A 19969-nucleotide genomic window follows, 5' to 3' on the forward strand; every position below is an offset into this window, starting at 1 on the left:
GCTGTGAACACTCCCATCACTTCTCAGGTCTCCAAGGAAAACCACTATCCTGGGGGACAGTGACACTGTGGCTTCTAGCAGAGAGAGATATTCAGCACAGTGGACACGAACAGGTGCTCTGGGTCTGATCTGTGGTTCTGTGTGACTTTGGGAGGGTTACTTAACCCCTCTGGGCCCAGTTTTCTCATCTTCAAAATGGGGAAAATCAAAGTTCCACCTTCTGGAGTTGTTGGGAGGTTCACATGTCTGGCATGCAGGAAGTGCTGTCTGAGTGCCAGCTATGACTGCTGTTTTATCCCAGGGACCTCAGCCAGGCTGAAAGGGGACTTCCTCCTGGACTCTTGGGAGGGTGGGTGTGTCCTCCGAGAAGGACAACTACCAGCGATTCTCGTTATTCACAGTGGTTATGTTCTACAAAGTCTTCTGGAACACTGAATTTGCCAGTACTGCTCCCAGGGGAGCTACAGGGCTAAGTTCGTGCGAGCCTCTGGTCACAACATTTTCACCAACCGATCAATACACTACTTTGTCTTATATGTCTTTCTGCTTAAAGACACCTCATTTAATATATATTTTTAATACCCTAGCATTGAACTGACAGCTAGAAGCACTGCAACTCATGCCTGAAGGCAGCTCATCTAACTTGTATTTTCTCCATAAGGCACATCACAGCTTCCCGCGCTTAAAAACACCACACAGCACTTCAGCATTATACCTGGGGCCATTTTAAACAGCAAAGTCACCAACAGATAACACAAAATGTGAGAAGCACGGTGCTTAAACTTCTAAAAGGAGACATGTTTATGGTTTGAGAGCTGAAACAAGAAGGCAGAAGGATGCCTTGTTCCACCTCAGCTGGGAACCTGTGTGTCTGGTGACTCAAATTTTTCATTGCTCTGCAGACACACATTTCCACAGATGTCCACAAATGACCCCAAAAGTACCACAAGTACTGATTTTGGGGTTTATAGATAACTTTTAGTGAGTAGGTGAATTAAAAAAATATGTAGTCCATGAATACTGATAAGCTGTATCCGCCTTGAGAAAAGGTTAGCAGGAGAACATGGACACTGCCCAAGGCCAAGCCCTCAGAGAGGCACGCAGGGCTTCATGGGGCCCATGTCCTCTTGCCCTGCATCTGTGCACAGCTGAGCTGCCTTCCTAAGCTGGATGCTGGCCTGGGCTGTGCTGTCTGAACAAGGGGCAGCATCAGGTTCTCAGTGGGCCATGTCCAATGCAGGAATGCAGCCTGCGTCCCCTCCCTCTCTGGGGCAGGCCCTGCCCAGCACCCCTTGTGATTCAGGGCACCTACCGCACGCCACTGTCCAGTAGACCTGCGAGTCCTGGGTCTGGTGCAGGATGCGGTAAGGGGCCACCCGGGCACTGGAGTCCAGCACCACATCCAGGGTGCCCACGAGAAGACCTGGCAACAGGGCAGAGAGAGGGGAGGGTGAGGGAGGGCTGGGCTGAGAGCTGGGCCTGGCTGGAGGCAGCCATGAGGGTAGCAGTGCCCCCAAAGCCCCAGCCAAGAGGGTGAAACACCTTACATTACCCTGGTCCGTTAAATTACTTCTTTTTCCTCAAAGGCCTTCAGCCAGTGTCTGATCCCTATCAAAAACTCCCCTCCCACTTCTTCCTGGAAGCTTCTGCTTGTCCTCCTGACTCAGAAATACTTGCAGGCAGGGGCAGATTCAGGTTTTATGGGGCCCAAAGCTTAGATGATCTGGGAGGCCCTCTTCAAGAAAAATACAAAATCAGGTTTGAAAACAAGTATTTCTTCAGAATAAGAAAGTACAACAATGACAATTAAAAACAACAATACTACAAATATCACAAAATCCAAAAAAATAATACAGTATGTTTTATTAACTGCCAGACACATCTCTTAAGACATGTTTCTCTGACATGTGCGGCCTTTTTGGCTGTGTACTCTGATGCCTTCTTCATAAGACAACGATTTTGTAACATCATTTTCCACATCAACAACAGGAAGATAATGTATCCTCAAAAGTCATGAATAAAAAGAACATGCAAATTTTTAGAATTGTCCAATTTAGGAAAACACCGATTCTGTTTTGGTTTTTTTTTTCCACCTCTGAACTGAAGCATTTTAGGGCATTTCAAGTTTTCCTTCTCATCACAATGTCATTGACATTTGTCAATGTCACTATTTCCCCAATAAATTAGAGAAAATGTCTACCTTTTACCACTATCCTATTCATTCTTCTTCATTTATTGAATTATCCAGCTACATAAAAGCCTGTCCATTGTTCCTATTTGAAACTTATTTTTTCCTTTTCATGAAGAGCTACTTTTGGTATGATCTGAAAATATTTTGTTACCATTTTCCTGTTGATATCAGAATAATTTCTATTGATTTTATTGCTCGATTTTAACATTTCTGTTTCATATTCCATTTTTAATTTGATTTTTCCCCCCTCCAGTCTCTAATAAATAAAATAACCAGTTACAAAAGAAGGTACTCTTCACATACATCCAAGTCAGGAGTCTGTAATCTCTCACCTGTTTTACTGAAATGTTCTAAAATGCCTCTCTAAATTGCAGTTAAAGCGGCATATTCAAGCCTTATCAGTGTTTGGAATAAACTGCTTTTTACTGTTTGTGTTGAGGTTTCTCTTCTGGTCTCAGAAATTTTATTTTAATTCCTATACTGTTGGCATATCCATACTGCAAGACTTGAAAACTTTTTAATGGGCAGGCCATCTCATCACATTCTTCAATGAAGAATCTAGGTTGGTAGCTGTTTTTAAAAGACAGCTTGAATAAAACCACATCACTAACTGTTCCTCCCCCAGGGAGACAGTGGTCAGGAAGCCATTATGTCCATGATGGCACAGGGAAGGCCATGCCAGAGGCCATGCCAGGACTCACCAAACCTAGCTGGAGCAGAGAGTTCAAGGTGTGGTTATCAGGGGGGACCTGGGGAGCTCTGCCTTGGGGGACATGGAGAGATGAGTATGGTAGAAAGGGCCTTCTCTGTACAGGAAAGCAGAGCACAGAGGGACCCACCCACCTGCTGAGATGATCTGTGGAGAAACAGAGCACAGAACAAGCCCTGAAATCTGACACAACGGTATGCTGCTGCAACCAAAGATACTGGTCGCCCAAGCATTGCTTTTCTACTTGGGCTTCAAGGTTGACCACTGGTCAGTCTCTCCAGAGGGGCTGCTGTCTAACCTCTACTGAACAGTCTAGTCCAGGAGGCAGGTCCAGCACTGGCTCCTGTGATTCTAGAGGCCTTTGGGAAAGAGCTCAAGGTACCAAAGGGAACAGGTTTCTTGGGAATGGTACAGTCTCTTCCACATCAGGATGTGTGGCCCAGGAAAGACTGACGGAAGAGGTCTCCTATGGGAAGCTTCTATCTGCATCTGGTAGGACTGCATTAGCTGCTAATGTTTAAAATTAGGACATTTCACAGAAAATCTCTTGATAACTGGAAGACCTGTCAACATTGGGCCTGAGGTCCTAAATGGCAACAATGGGCCACCCGAGGAGCGCAGGCACTGGTCTGGCCCTAAGACTGACCCAGGTCTGCTTGGGAGTGCCTGGGGCAGGTCCTGGAGCATGAGGGACCTTGGACAACCCCTGTAGAGGGAATGCCCAGTAGGCATCCCCTGGATCCCAAATGCCACACACTCCAGGAGGTGCCGGTCTAGTCTAGTCCTGTGTAGTACCCAGACGGGCAAAGAGGCACCTTGGCTGGTTCACCGGAACACATATACTGGTGATTCGGCTAAGCCTCGGTCTGCAGCTCCAACGCACCAAGAAGCAGGAAAGGTGGGTGAGGAGAAGCTGGAGGGATGGGGGCTGAGGCCAGCAGCAGCTGGGAGAACTCTGATCTTGCTGAAAAGGCAATTCTTTGGTGAGTTGGGAATGAAGGAGGCAAAAGAAAACGAATGCTTGTATCACTTGACCCCTCCTTGGAGGCACTTGGAGAAACTGAAGCAGAAGACCAGAAGATCTCGCGGACTTTCAGCTGTGAAATCCCCTTCCAGGAAGCAGCACACGCCTCCGCTAAGCACCGGGAAGCTCACGGGCAGCGAGTCCGGGCAGAGGCCGCCTCCAGCCTTCTCCTGGCTGCCCTGGTTGACCAAAGTCTCCCCATCCGCCTCCTAACGCGAGCACATCTGTCTTCCTCGAGTCCCTGGCCCCGTCCTCACCTCGCACCACCCCACCCCGTCCCTGCCTCCCACGCGCGGTTCGCGTTCCTACCTCCCACCCCCCACTCAGTGCCGGCCTCGCGCCCCCAGGCCCCCGCCGCACGCGCTGACGTGCGCGTCCGCAGTGACGCGCCGAGGCTGGGCCTGTCCTGGGCCGCTAGTCCTGGGCCCCGCCGCCCGGCGCCCCCTCCTCGCCTGCCCCGCGGCGACGCCCACAGGCCCGGTCGCCGCGCGCCTCTCACCCGTAAGGCCGCCGCCCTTGCCGTGGCCCCGGCGCCGCTGCAGCACGAAGAAGGGGTTGGCCCGCTCCGTCACCCACAGCGCGTTGGCCACCAGCACCTCCTCCGGGCCCAGCCACATCGCGGCGCCGTTCACACCGGGCCGTGGCCGGCCAGGCGGAAGCGCCGCGGGAGTCGCCGCGCGGAGCCGAGCGGGCGGGGCGGGGCGGGGCGAGGCGAGCGGGCGGCGCCCCCTTGCGGCCGCCGGGACCAGCGGGCCCTTCGCTCTCCCCACCCGGCCCCGCCCACCCGCCCAGTCCTCGGGCCACAGGCCGGCTTAGCCCGGCCGTGTCCGCTTCACTTTAGCCCTTCTCGCTGCAGGCCCCTGCGCTGCAGCCTCATCTAGGAGGAGCGGCCAGGTGCCGGGGCCACGCGCCTCTGGCCGGAATGGTTGAGTCCATGGTCCACAAATAGCAGGGCTTCTGGCCTTTTGTAAAAACCCATCCAGGGTTTGCGGGGAAAATGTAGAGAAACAGCATTTGGAGATACAGTTTTGGCTGATTGTGCAGGGCAAGCCAGTGCGTGTTAACATTGGAAAGGGTGCCTGGAAAAGGGTTAGTCGATTTTGGTAACTCAATTTTGGCACTTGGGCCTAAGACAAAGAGAACCTCCGGGAGTCCAGGACAGGTTGTCAGGAAGCTCTGAGGCTGGCAGGGTCTTCAGAAACCAGTGCAGTCCCTCACTTTATAGATGGGATCACTGAGGCTGAGTGGTCTTGGGGTCGGGGGCAGGGCCTGCCCTGGGGCCAGCAGGGGCTTCTGAACGGGTATGGGGCGGGCAGCAAAGGGAGGCTGGGGATGTGGATCCCTGCTCTCCCAGTGCTGGCCTGTAGGGGTCGACCGCCTCACAGTCCAAACATTGACCCTTTTGAGTGAACGAGAGAGCAGTTAAATGCCGTCTGGCGCAATAGGCATGAATCCAGAATATCCAGGGCTAATTGGGATGCAGGATCTGGCCTGAGGCCGCCAGAATCCGGAAGGAGGCCAGAGGGAAGGGGGCACTTTAGAATCATCCCTGGAGGCTTAAGGTGTTTTTTTTTTAAAATAAATTTATTTATTTTTGGCTGGTTGGGTCTTTGTTGCTGCATGGGCTTATCTCTAATTGCGTTGAGTGGGGGCTACTCCGCTGCAGTGCGCGGGCTTCTCATTGTGGTGGCTTCTCTGGTTGCGGAGCACGGGCTCTAGGCGAGCGGGCTTCAGTAGTTGTGGCACGTGGGCTCAGTAGTTGTGGCTCGCGGGCTCAGTAGTTGTGGCACACGGGCTTAGTTGCTCTGCTGCATGTGGATCTTCCTGGACCAGGGCTCAGAACCCGTGTTCCCTGTATTGGCAGGCAGATTCTTAACCACTGCGCCACCAAGGAAACCCTGGTTGTCGTTTTGATTGTTGAACTGTAAGAGTTATTTATATATTCCAGATACTAGACTGTTATTGGATATATGATATTAAGCCTACTTTCATTATTTTAAATCCAATCCCCACTCATTTACCCTACGAGGTAGATATTTTAAGATCCATATTAAAGAGATAAAACTGAAATCCAGACAGGTGAAGTGATTTGCCAATTTCATACTAATAAGTGGCAGAGGTAATATTAATGTCCAGACCTTTAAGGTTCCAACTCTATTCTACATGTATTGGACATTGGCTGTTTTTGCCCCAACATCCTTTTCTTCCTGTGCAGCATCATGATTTTGCTGTGGCAACCACACCTTACAACTCTCAGCTCCTATCTTTCAGGTGAAGCTGAATGCACTCCTGGGCTGCAGAAGTAGAGCCCATGTTGGCCTTAGCTAATGGCACATTCTACCTCTGTGACCATAGTGGTTCGGTGATGTCCATGTGCTTCCAACCAAGCCAATCAGGGTCAAGGAGATGCCATTCTGGTCTCCTGGGGAAGTAAACCAGCTCTTGTGCTGATGGGGCTATGACCTCTCTGAGCCTGAGAATGCAGTTTACTTGGAGGAAGCAAGGCTAGCAAATGTGTCCTGGTGTCAGTGTCTGAGGGCCAAACCATGCTATAAGTGACGTAAGCATACCCATGGCATTTAAGCTTTTGTGAGACACCATACTTCTCTTTGGCTTAAGCCAGTTTGGGTTGGGGTTTCTGACATTTGCAACCAAGAGTCTTCACTGATACAGGTTACCACCAACAGTACTCCATGTGGCCAATGCATCTTTTTCAATAGGTTTTTATTGAAATGGTTATATTAGCAAATCCCACACATACAGGTATACACTATTGGAATATAGGTATATACCATACAAGTTTACTACTTAATTATACTTACATCAACCATACATTTCAAAGGGCTAAGATCTGATTGCCAAGAAGTCAGCTCACATTCTACTTGCAGGTGCCTGTGTTCTAGACAAAGTAACCCCCCTATAGTGAGCTCCCAAATTAAGCTAATGATCAATTTTGCTTCTTGGATATTTGATGTGTGTTCTTTACGGCACGAGCTATCCAATGGTGAATTAAATTTAAGTGCAGTTTCCCTTTCATCCCTCAAGGTGGACAATGTCATTAGCTACATTTAGGTATATCCCAAGCCTCCCCCACCCCAAATTACCTTTGCTACAGTTAGAAAAATAGTTTTGTAACTCACCCTCTGAGATGTTGTGCATAGTTAGCAGGAACCCAGAGTAAGAGGAACTCTTTGAGTGACCTAAATATGAAAGCAGTAACTTTGATATGAGTATAAAAGCTACTGAAGGTAAAAAAACAATTGTGACATATGTGGCCTAGGACTTGGACCAACTCCTTCTCTTGTACAGGAACAGGATTGTTCTATTAGGTGATGGTGTTCCCCATATTCCAAATAGCATGTCCTAGCTTGGAGTCTTTTCCTGTTTCTGTAATCACACTGGTCAAGTTTCCTTAGCCAGAGCCATTGCTGCTCAGAATTAGACCCTGCTTTCCATTCTCAGCTTAAGACACCAGATTCTGGCCCCAAGCATGGTCCGAGGGTACCCCTCATCCAGCTGGGTCAGCAAGACAGGCCTGGGCTTCTAGGGGATGAACAGACATAGTGCCCTCTCCACTTCTCTCTAGGATGGCACATGTCATCTCAGGCTGGGCACCCAGCAAAGGAGCTAGGACTCTGGCACGGGCCGCACCTACTGACCTGGTCCACGTGGGATGCAGTGGCAGTAAGCAGTAGGCAGTTAGCCTTTCTGCTTAGGAACAGCTTACTCACCTGGGAAAGATATGGCCTGAGGTGTGATAGTTTACCTATCCCACATCTTTTGTATTCCACAAACATCTTGGCTCAGTACCTCCGAGTCACTAGAAAACTCCTTTAATATCACATAGTGTAAATATCCTTGGACCAAATTATGGATGAAGGATAATTCTAAGAGCAAATTAGAGTTCACTTTGTGTTGGGTTAAATTTGTAAAAAATAGCTCAGAACATTCATCTGTAACTAATAGCTGTAAAGAGAGCTGGAGAGAGAGGGTGATAATCAGCTGAGGGATAAGGAGCTGATGAAGGCCAGTCAGACTTGCCAGATGACCGGCATGACCCTTCCTTACACACACACCTGCCCAAATGGACTGGTGACAAATAAGCCGTTTCAGCCCAGCATTAAACGAGGGGGGGACCCTAGAAGCTGTGTCCCAGGGGATCAAGGGCCCACTGCAGCTGAGAAGAATGTGCTAATGACATCCTCCAGCTCTTGGCTTTTCCACAGAAGAATGTGTGTGGTTTGTAAAGGTGTTTACAGCTGAGCTGGACGCCAGCCTTGGCTTGAGCATGCATGCTCTGGCAGCTGCCTCTGAGCCACCAGCAATGCTTCCCCAGGCCTGTTGTTTCTGAGAAAGTCACTCCTTTCAGGCTGCCAAACTGGGTCTGTGTCACTTCAAACCTCCATTTTTTTGTGTATGTGTATGTGGAAGAGTCAGTGGGAGGGACCAGGAAAGCCTGGGACAGGTCTGAGTGACTCCAACTGCACTGAATCCTTATGAAACTTTAATTCTCAAGTTTGTATGAAGTTCAACGTTTCTCTGTTTTTTGTTTGTCATAAATTATCTTCCCTCTTCCCCAAGTCAGAGTGAAGAAAAAAATGGCTTGAGCTATGGTGGAACTGCAAGAGGCAAAACCCCAGATAAGTCCCAGGTTACGGACTGGGCCCCCCCACCAGGGCCTTGTGAGACCATTAGAACCAAGTCTTGGGCAGACGTGTCCTTTTAGCAGTCGAGACCGTTGGCATCGCCTCCCCTCTGTGGTCACTGAAGGCTGGTGGGACGCAGCTCTGGAGAACACAGGTGACTGCTTTTACCCTATGTCTGGTGAGGACCCACTGGACTCTCTTCTTCAAGGCTCAGTCTTTTGGGATCTTTCAGGGCACCCCTAAGAAAGAGGGCAAACCTCCTGACTTGACTCCCAGAGGAGTGATAGAACCTGGCCAGTTGGGGACACGGCCCCTGTGGGAGAAACCCTTCTCCCTGGTTGTGGGAACTGGCATGCTTTGCTTTTCCTGCTGCTTTGCAGGACAGTAAAAAAAAAAGCACAGTTCCACGAAGGAAACACAGGCACCTTACTTCTGTATCCTTCTTTCTGAATTTTCTCTGATGTTATGAAGCAAAATCTTTAAGGCATTTTCCAGTCCTGCTGAAAGGATCTTAACCATCTACAGATGTCAAATGAACCTGTATACTCGACATTCATTTCTTCCTTTTCCAAATGGACTTTGGAATGATTTACCAACAAAGCCAAAAGAAAAGGCAACACTAGATGCATCCCACTTGTAACAATTGCCTTTAACAGGGAAGAGACACTTATTTTAAGCTGTGGGTGTCGACTCCCGTATGTGGAGTTGGGAGTGAATGCTGAGTTTAATAACTCCAAACCCCATCTCTGGGCATGAGTGAGGCTGCTCCTGGCATGGCAGTGAGGTGAACACCACTTTTCTTGAATAGGGAAGTTACACTCAGTGGTTTTTCTAAATCAGTTGCTGTCTATAGCCCCTTCTGTCCTTAAATATCAGTGTACCCAGGGCTTTATCCCAAGCCTGTTTCTCAAATCACTGGGCAGTTTTCACCCCATTCTGATTTCCATCATCATCTGAACTTCGCTTAGGAACCCCAGGCCTGGCTGGACACCCACTCTGGGAGATTCTAACTCCAGTGAGTGTGTGTGGGAGGGGGGAGAGGGAGAGATTTGGGGCACCTGAGGGACTGGATTACATGGAGACTACTTTGGTAGGTGTAGGTGACATGTACATTTAAAACACAGCTTCCCAGGATTCTGAGGCACAGAGGGGCCTCACCAAACCACTGCCTGAGATCCAAGGTTACATCTCTGTGCCTCCCCTAGAGGTCCTGCCAGCCCCCAGATCTAAAGTGTCCCCACAAGGGCTCTCTCTCCCTGTGTCCCACCAACAACCACTGGGTCACCAAGACTGGCGCCTGGGCTTCCTCTTCAATCTCATGGCTCCCTCCTTTCCCACTGTCAGACCCCAGCACTCAGGCATTGCAGGGCCTACCCAGCTCACCCTGACCCCATCTCCCTCTCTTTCCAAAACAGAGGTTTGGGCCCTCCCCATAGCAAAGCCGTCCCTGCCCAGGAGGTGAAACCCACGGCCTTGCTGGTCTCAGCTTCTCTTGGCCTGTCTTCACTGGGGGTGTAGCATCCTCGGCAACCACAGGTCCTGTTGGTGGGGTCCCTGTGCTGCACCGTGCCCTTCCATCTATGCCCTGAAACCCCCTCTTCACCATTCACCATCATTTCATTTGGGCTTATATCCCAGTTGGTTGTTAATGTGCCAGTTCCCATAACAGCTAAAATTTTAATAATCACTGGATTCAACTTAACTCCCTGTATGTGTGTTTGGTACATAGTGAGAACTTACTACCTTTTTCCTTCTAAATGCTGCTTCCTGGAAATAGTGCTTTTGTTTCACGACATTTATGAGCAGCAACCATTGTCAAGGTGACCTGACATTAACACCATCTCCTTGTTTTCCTACAGCAGAACCACTGCCTAGATAATAAAGGTGAACAGCAAGCAAGATAACATTTTGATTTTTCTTCAATTAAAACCAGTTTCATTTAACATGTAGATCAAGGAAAGAACTGGATGTGAGGGATAATAAAAATAGGAGAAGAGCTTATGAAGTCCACAGGAAATATCAAGTTAGTCAAATTTAGTAATCCTATTTTGCTTAAACCCTTTGCGGCCGCATCTTTCGGAAGCTAGGCTGTTGCATGCATCAGTTCAAACCGGTGTTCAGGGAAGTGCTTCATGATGTTCCTCTGAGACAGGGCTGAGGAGGGACCAGGAGATGGAGCCTTTCTTCAAAAGTGGGACTCACCAGACTTTGTCAGGGGGTATTAACCACCTGGTGGTGGAACGTGTCTTCCCCTGAGGGGGTAGAGGCAGGCAGCCCTGGACAGACATGCTGCCCACTCACACCACCAAGCCCGACCCTTGTACTGCGGACAGTTTGGCTGTTATCTGGCCAGCCGCCTCTCTGCTCTCCTGAAAATAACAGGAAAGGAGGGCTATGGGCAGTTCTTCCCTTAGGAAGTTAAAAATCACCAAATTGTAAGCGTTTGCATTTTAACTGTCACAACCGAATTCCTCGCAGATCAGCTGACGGTTCTGGCTGCTCCGGACCCTGCTCCACCCTCGTCCTGTGGTGCCTGCTGGTTCTGTACCCAGCTCAGCTTGGAGACAAGGTAGAGGCCTTGCCAGGAGGAAGAGGCTGGAGTCAGGCCCAGCTCAGAGCAGTCCACTGGAGGGACAGAGGGTTTATGGTGTAAGAAGCTCACTCCTCTGCCCCTTCCACTCTTCAAATAGTACTCCCCACCCCCTTCCCCCCAAAGCCTACAAAAAACAATCAGAGGTTATCATATTATTCCTGGCTAATGATCACTGCAGCTGGAAGACTTGCAACAACTGAGATACTCATACAGGGCAGAAGCACCTCTCCACACCCCAACTTTGCCACATGGCCAAGGCACTCGGCTCCCCGCACCGCAAGCTTCTCACGGGCAGGACTGCCCACGGTGAGAAGTGCCTTCTCACAAAGCTCACAGGACAAGCAGCCCTGGTGCCCTATCCCCTGCCAGGGTCCTGGGGGCGGCTGGGCTGAGGCTTTCCCCTCGGCTCAGCAGACAGCAAAGCTCTGTTGTTTGGGATGAAAAATGCTACCCTCGCTATTCCTGGAGTATATGACCTCCCCAGAGAAGTTACTGCCTCTCCTGACAAAGGCAGGACATTCTCTAGCTGAGCAGGAAAGTGGCCCCAATTTTTAGGAAAAGGGTGTTGAGCTGGGATCTAAAGCACTATGCTGAGAGAATTCCCCTGTCAGAAATGCCTCCTTGGTTATTTGACAGTGAATGTGTGCCTAGATTTACCAGAAATTCAAATATTATATTAATAGGTGGACTTTTAGGCACCTGAATATTTAATTTCATCTCAAGTAATTTCATTTCTTTTCAGTAATATCTGGAGTGAAATTTAATGTATATGCTTTTTTTTTTAAAATATATATGAAATGTAGTATTTGTTTTATTTATTTATTTATGGCTGCCTTGGGTCTTCGTTGCTGCGCCTGGGCTTTCTCTAGTTGCGGCGAGCGGGGGCTACTCTTCATTGTGGTGCGCAGGCTTCTCATTGCAGTGGCTTCTCTTGTTGTGGAGCACGGGCTCTAGGCACGCGGGCTTCAGTAGTTGTGGCAAGCGGGCTCAGTAGTTGTGGCGCACGGGCTTAGTTGCTCTGTGGCATGTGGGATCTTCCCAGCCCAGGGCTCAAACCCGTGCCCCCTGCATTGGCGGGTGCATTCTTAACCACTGCGCCACCAGGGAAGCCCCTGTATATGCTTTTATAAGATTTTACTAATCAGAAGAAAACACTCCATTCGGATCTGAGTTCTGGTTCAGGAAAACAAGGTCATGGTAGGGTCGACATAGTCAGAACTAAGCCATTTTCTCTGTCAGGTGAGCCAAACCAAAGATAAACGCAGGTGAGTGTCTGGAACCTCTGGCAGACTGAGTTCTAATCTCCTTGAGACATATTCTCTCACTGTAAAGCCAGTGGGACAAACCTGTCTTTCTGAATAGTGTTCTCTTGGAACTGTTTATCAAAAATATTTTTACAGTACAAAGACTATAGTACAAAGGAAAACCAAACAAAAGCCCTTGGTTAAAGGTAAAAAGAAAAAGCTGCTACAACCTTAAAACTCTGCACTGTTCCAGCCTCAAATGATAATAACATGCTGCTGGTCACTCGGAGGTGATGTCACTCCCTGGTTCTCTGAGGGGTTTTGTTCCAGGCACAACTGTGTCTGAGGCATCTTAGCAACACATCACAAGAGGAGAAGCCAGCTGCACACGAAAAATGGCAAGTGTTCACTTCAAACTCTGTCCTACAGAGTCAATACAAATCACAGGGCAACTCTGCATGGCTTGCTGCTGGATCTAGGCATATGGAACTGAAGTTTCCACTCTCATACAAGGATGTGAGGATTTACATTTACATCTCTCCATAGCTTATATCGATGGGAGAAACAGGCTGAACTATGATGTGTCCTTAAGCAAAAAGGATGTGTAATTTTTATAAATTTACTCACTGTGGTTCTGTGTTGGGATTACTCTTAAGATACATGTTTCTTGCGATGTTAACTTGACGTCATCCCAGGCATGTGGGAAGAGCATGTGTGTCCCTCATGTCTGCCACGCTGGCTACCAAGGCTTTCCTGTAAGCTCCTGTGCCTGCTTCATGCTGAAGCTGAGGCTGGTGGGAGGGGACTGGGCTGGATGTGTGAAGACTGAAGACGGGTGCTTATATGGTATCTAACAGCAAGGAGGTGGTTTGGTTTTCTCAAGAAAGCACTCAGAACATTCTGATTTTGACAACCACTGGCCGTCACCTGGGGATCACCATGCCCAGCTGGCCTCCTGGGCACTATCTCCCCATACACCTCAGCAGTTGCCAAGAAGACAAGTCCACTGGCCTCAGGGACAGGGCCTTCAGTGTTTCAGTGGTCACATAAGCACTTGTCACCTTATGTCATGCTCTATGAGGGACGCTGGCAACAACACAGACAACTGCCCATCCTGCACAGCCTGCAGCTCCACTGCAGTGCGCTGGGTCAGTCTCAGAGGAGGGACAAAAGGCAAGGCTTTCTCTTAGGAACCTTTAGAAAGAGGTCCTTTAACAGGAAGTAAAGTAAGAGACAGGAAAATACAGAGGGGGCCAAGGAGCAGCAACTTGTGCCCTACATCAGTAAGAAGCAGTGCCTGCAGGCTTTAGTATGCATTATAAGTGGGGGGCACAAAAGGTATTTAAAAACCCCCAGCGGCACCCCAACAAAGAATAGCATGTGATTATTCAGAGACACGTTGGCAATGCAACATTAACCCCTGGGCCCCGCCTCTTCTCTGGAAACAGCCAGGCTTGCTGGGGCCCATACTCAGTGGCTAGCTTTGGGTAGGTTTTCGGTGCCATGAGGCTACCTGGGCAATAACGTTGTCCTCAAAGCCTCACCTTGGGGGAACTTGGCAATTTAACCCTAAGCCCCAACCTGTGCTTGGAAAGCACTGCCATTCTTCCAAAATGGACACTGACAGAAGAATACAAAATAAGAAAGGTGATCATAAATCAAATCACAAAAGAGGTGACAGCCCATTTTTAAAAATCAGGTTTTGTTCTCATCATACATGTCCAAAGAAGGTTCGATTGTGGAGAATTCACTTTCATACACCAGGCTCCGAGGGGACAGAGAGTTCCGATGAAAGAAGTGACCGCCTAAAAAAGGAACAAGAAAAACAGACTTAATAGGTCGTCAGGCCTATACTCCCCACATGGCTTGAAGGAAAGAACACAGACTACTTCAAACGATCACATTTTCTCAAATATCTCCATTTTGGGCTCTTATCATGAAAAGAATACAGGCATCCCTCAGTGTAAGCACACTTTAAACACATAAATTCCAGTGCTTGGATCCCCAAGAGATTAACCACTGGAGTTCTTCAAGCAAGAGCTGCCTGTCTTTTTCTTAAGAGAAAAAGATTCCACTTATACATTTGAAGACTTCTGTCTGGGGACACACGGTCACGTGGAGAACTGTCAAACCTCCTGTTTGAGCACCTGTTCTGGGCTGAGCCCGATGGTGGGGGTAGGGTGGGCACAGAGTCATCAGCTGAGCAGACTGACAGATGTGACTTTGAAGCTCTGATAATGCATTAAGAAGTTTTTATTTATATCAAAGTTCATTTACATTGTTAATTCTACACATGTTAAGACCAGTAATCTCCAGTCCTCCTTTCTCAGACAGCCACTTTGCGCTGATCCATGTCCCTAAATAATATGCCTGTGTTGATCCTTCCTAATTGTTTCAGTCTTAGACTTTATCTACTACACTCCTCCTATGGAAAATGAGGATTTTTCCCCTCCCCTCTACCACATCCACACATATTTTCCATTGCCCCAGTATAACTATATTTTGATTAAAAAATTCAGTGTTAACAACAAGGTCCTACTGTATAGCACAAGGAACTATATTCAATATCTTATAATAAACTATAATGGAAAAGAATATAAAAAAGTATATATATAGATACATACCTATATATCCATATATATATCTGAATCATACCAGAAACTAACACAACATTGAAAATCAACTATACTTCAATTTAAAGAAAGATTTAGGGCTTCCCTTGTGGCGCAGTGGTTAAGAATCTGCCTGCCAATGCAGGGGACACGGGTTTGAGCCCTGGTCCAGGAAGATCCCACATGCTGTGGAGCAACTAAGCCCGTGCACCACAACTACTGAGCCTGTGCTCTAGAGCCGGCAAGCCACAACTACTGAGCCCACGTGCCACAACTATTGAAGCCCGCGCACCTAGAGCCCGTGCTCCGCAACCAGAGAAGCCACCACAATGAGAAGCCCTTGCACTGCAACGAAGAGTAGCCCCTGCTTGCTGCAACTAGAGGAAGCCCGCAGGCAGCAACGAAGACCCAACACAGCCAAATAAATAAATTAATTAATTAAAAAAAAGATTTAAAAGATTGTGTCTACATTATTTGACTATTTGTGCTATTCAGAGCTGAGCCATGCTTACTCTGGTCCTTCCTTTTCTGAACAACTGTTTGTTTTTACAGCCTTATTGAAGTATGTGTGAAATACAACAAAATACAACAAAATGCACATATTTAAGGTGTACAGTTTGACAAGTTTGGACATATGTATGCACCCCTGAAGCCATCACCTGAATCAAGATAGTGGACACCTCCATCACCTTCAAAACTTTCCTGGTGTCTCTGATAATTCTTGCACTTCTCCAACTCTACTCCTATCTCTCCAGGTAGACCACAGATTAATTTGCATCTTTTTAGAATTTGATTTAAGTGGAATCATACGGTAATTTATTGGCTTTTACAAATAAAAAGCTGCTATGAACATCTGTGTACAAGTCTCAGTGTGGACATGTGCCTTCCTTTCTCTCTGGTAGGTACCTAGGAGTGGAATCACTGGAAAAGTATGTTTACTTTTCAAAAATGGTGGTACCCCACCAGCAGTGAATGAGAATTCCAGTTCCTTGGCTCCTCGTCGGCATTTACATGGTCAATTTTTTACATTTCAGTCATTCTAGTAGGAGTGTAGTAGTATCTCATTGTGGTTTTAGTTTGCATTTCTCTGATATTTGGCATCTTTTCCTGTGCTTATTAGCCTTCTTTTGTGAAGGCTTTTGTTCAAATCTTTTGCCCACTAAAAAAATTGAGTTGTCTTCCTATTATTGACTTGTAAGATTTTTTTAAAAAAAATTCTAGAAACAAGTCCTTTGTCAGATATATGTTTTGCAAATATTTTCTCCTGGTCTGTAGCTTGCCTTTTAATTTTTATAACAATGCCCTTTGAAAAGGAAAAAGTTTTGAATTTTGATAAAATCCAATTTATTGATTTTTCCTTTTATAGTTTGTGCTTTTTGTGTCTGAATAAAAAAATATTAGCCAAATCCAAGGTCATTAAAATTTTCTCCTATGTGTTCATGTTTTATATTTTTAGCTCTTACATTTAGATGATCCACTTCAAATACATTTTTGTATATGGTGAGAAATAAAGGTTGAAGTTCAGCTTTTGCCTATGGATATTTAATTGTTCCAGCATCATTTGTTTATAAGATTATCCTTTCCCAATAGAATTGCCTTGGCACTTTGGTTGAAAATCCATTGATCAATGTGTATGGTCTTTTTCTGGGCATTATTCCAGCAATTCGTTTGTCTATCTTTACACTAATATAACACTGTCTTGATTACTACAGCTTTTTAAATCTTGAAATCAGGTATTATAAGTTCTGTAACTTTGTTCTTATTGTTCAAATGATATGATGGGCAGGGAGGAGAGGAAGGCTGTTATAAGGAGTATAGACAAGTATTAAATGAAAGCATTTCATGCACTAGTATGAGTAGTAGGACCATTTCTATTTTCTTGTTTAACTTTCCTATATTAAAAACTTCTACATTTAAAAAACTGGGATGAATTCAAAGATGCTTACCATCTGTATAAGCAGACCTCTTAGAGGAGTCCCAAGTAAAAGATGGGATCTTTGATCTCTGACAGCTGAGTCTCAACCCTCAGAGGAATCTGCATAGTCCAACAGGGCTAAAGGGTTAAAGATTTTTTTTTAAATTTGGTTGCACAGGGTCTTAGTTGCAGCAGGCAGGCCCCTTAGTTGTGGCTCCAGGGCTCCTTAGTTGTGGCTCACAAGCTCCTTAGTTGTGGCATGTGGGCTCCTTAGTTGTGGCATGTGAACTCTTAGTTGTGGCACGCATGTGGGATCTAGTTCCCTGACCAGGGATCCAACCTGGGCCCCCTGAATTGGGCAGAGTCTTATCTACTGTGCCATCAGGGAAGTCCCAGGGTTAAAGATTTAAAAACCAAACCAAACAAACAAAAGAAACCCAGCAAAAGAAGCGGCTTCCTGCTCTGCAGGAAGAACTAAAGCTGCCAGAAGTGGAAATGACCTAAGTTTTTGTGTTAGTGTACTGATCAGCTGACACTAAATCTTTGGTAATAAATAATGGGTCAGAATTTACTCAGTAATCTACCCAGCTATTAACCAGTTTACTTGAGAAAAATATAATATCAAGAGAGGAACACACAAGCAGCTGAATTTCAGAGAAAGGCATGATGCTGGCTTTGCCAAGAAAGTACAGCATATTTTTCAACACCTGGAAACATCCTATTTACTGATTAACTGATTATTATTATTTTTGTTATTGGCTATGTAATGTTATTAAGTGAACTCTTGAGGTATAACCTATATACAGATGTGCACAAAGTATAAGTATACAGCTCAGTGAATTTTTACAAAGAGAACACACCCATGAAATCACTGGATCAAGAACTAGAACCCTACAAGCACCCCACAAGGACCGCTATTGATCCCAGTCACTAGGCCCTCTCTTCTCCTCCAAAGGAAACCACAATCCAGACTTTTCAGACCATGGTTTAGTTTTGCCTATTTTCAATTTTACATAAATAGAAACAGAGTATATCTTCTTTTGTGTCTGGATTCTTTCAGACAATATTATGTTGTGACATCCATGTCATTGAATATAGCAGTAGTTTGTTCATTTTCACTGCTGCATGATATTCCATTGTATGACTACCCCACAATTTATTTATCCAATCTTCTATTGATGGACGTTTGCTTTGTTTCCATTTTGGAGCTATTATGAATATTGCTGTTAGGAATATTCTTGTGTTTCTTTTTTGTACATGTGTATGCAATTCTCTTAGGTAAACTAGGGGTGAAATTGTTGGGTCTTAGGGTATGCATATACTGGCAGTTTTGGCAGATACTGGCAGTTTTCCAAAGTGGCTGTAACAATTTTTACCCCCACCAGTGGATAAGAATTCCAGTTGTTCTATATCTACACTAATTGTTGATATTTTCTGACTTTTAAATTTTTGCACTTCTGGTGGGTATATAATGGTATTTCATTGTGGTTTTAACTTACATCCCCTGATGTCTAAAAAGGATGAGCACTTTTTAATATGTTTTTAGGCTGTTTATACATCTTGCTCATCCTGAAACATGTATTTATTTCTTTTGCTCATTTTTCTATCAGGTTGTCAGTCTTTTCCTTCTTTATTCTGAGTATGAGTCCTTTGTCGTAAGTATTACTTATGACATTATGTAAGTAATATATGTATTAGTTATTACTTTGCTATAAGTATTATAGGTTTTCTTCTAAAATAGTGTATTGTGATGAACAGAATTTCTTAATTTTAGTGTGGACCAATTTATCTATCTTTTATTTTATGGTTAGTGCTCTTCTGAGTCCTGTTTAAGAAACTGCCTATCCCAAGGTTTTGAAGATATTCTACTTTATCTTTCAGAAGCTTCATTGTTCTACCATTCATATTTAGGTCTATGCTCCACTTCAAATTCATTTTTGAGTATGGTGTGAAGTAGGAATCAAGATTCATTCTTTCTTTACAGATATTCAGTTGATGCAGCACCACTTATTGAAAAGACCATCCTTATACTCACTATGGTACAGTGATACCTTTGTATGATTCAAGTGTTCATAAATGCATGGTCGTTTTAGGACCATATTCTGTTCTATTCAGCTATTTGTCCATCCTTGTATCAATACCTCACAATCTTAATTACTGTACCTTTATAAAAAGTCTTAATATCGAGCTCAGTAATTCCTCCACTTCATCATTCTTCAAGATTGTCTTGTTATTTTTGGCCTTTTAAATTTCCATGTAAATTTTACAATCAGCTTGTCAAATTTTACACACACACACACACACACACACACACACACCCCTACTGGGGTCTGTTTGAACCTGCAGTGGTCAATCTGGGGAGAATTAACATCTTTATAATATTGAGTCTTAGAACCTATCAACCTGGTATATTCATTTATTTCAGTCATCTTTAATTTCTCTCAATGCTTTATAGTTCTCTGTGTAGAAATCTTGCACATATTCTTTTAGATTTATTCCTCAGTATTTGATGCATATTTGATGCTTTTGTAAATGGTATCTTTTAAAAAATTTCATTTTTAATTGCTTATTGTTGGCATATAGAAAGAAAATTGACCTTGCTAAATTTACTTATTCATTTTAAGAGCTGATTTGTGGAGTCTTTTGGAGTTTTTACATATACTACTATGTTGTTTGTAAATAGTGACAGTTTTATTTCTTCCTTTCCAATCCTTACATCTATTTCTTTTTCTTGTCTTTTCATATTGGCTAAGACTGCCAATAAAATGTTGGAGAAATCACAGGAGGTATCTTGATTTCCAATCTTAGGGAAAAGTTTTAAATATTTCATTATTTAGTATGATGTTTGCTGTAGTTTTGAAAATACTCACTATTAGATAAGGAAGAATGGGTGCTGAATTACAGCAAATGTCTTTTCTGTATCTATTAAGATAAAAATACGACTTTTCACTTTCATTCTGTTAATGTGTTGAATCGCACTGATTTTCAACCTTGCATTTTTTAACAAATCTAACTTGGCTGTAATTTTTCCTACT

At 45.4% G+C, this 19969-nt stretch overlaps 2 protein-coding genes across 13 annotated transcripts in view; both read right to left on the reverse strand.

Annotated features, from left to right (window-relative positions):
- TBC1D9B (TBC1 domain family member 9B) overlaps nt 1-4616 on the reverse strand; it is a 43764-nt gene extending 39148 nt beyond the window's left edge. For 8 of the 12 annotated variants that reach the window (XR_010942247.1, XR_010942248.1, XR_010942245.1 and 5 more), the window contains exons 1-2: nt 4424-4616; nt 1313-1423 (exon numbers count right to left, since the gene is read on the reverse strand). Coding sequence is in view for 8 of the 12 variants with exons in the window: in XM_067732586.1 (XP_067588687.1) it covers nt 1313-1423; nt 4424-4541 (229 nt within the window). In the remaining 4 variants the exon portion in view is untranslated. The remainder of the gene's footprint in view (nt 1-1312; nt 1424-4423) is intronic. The other 4 variants (XM_067732582.1, XM_067732583.1, XM_067732581.1 and 1 more) reach the window with 2 other exon arrangements.
- Nucleotides 4617-6631: 2015 nt separating this feature from the next.
- Nucleotides 6632-19969, reverse strand: part of RNF130 (ring finger protein 130) — a 140715-nt gene continuing 127377 nt past the window's right edge. The window contains exon 8 of the mRNA XM_067732622.1: nt 6632-14212. Within this exon, the coding sequence (XP_067588723.1) occupies nt 14103-14212 (110 nt within the window). The 3' untranslated portion in view covers nt 6632-14102. The remainder of the gene's footprint in view (nt 14213-19969) is intronic.

The sequence above is a fragment of the Pseudorca crassidens genome, chromosome 3 (assembly GCF_039906515.1).
Source record: "Pseudorca crassidens isolate mPseCra1 chromosome 3, mPseCra1.hap1, whole genome shotgun sequence".
Classification (NCBI taxonomy): Eukaryota; Metazoa; Chordata; class Mammalia; order Artiodactyla; family Delphinidae; genus Pseudorca; species Pseudorca crassidens.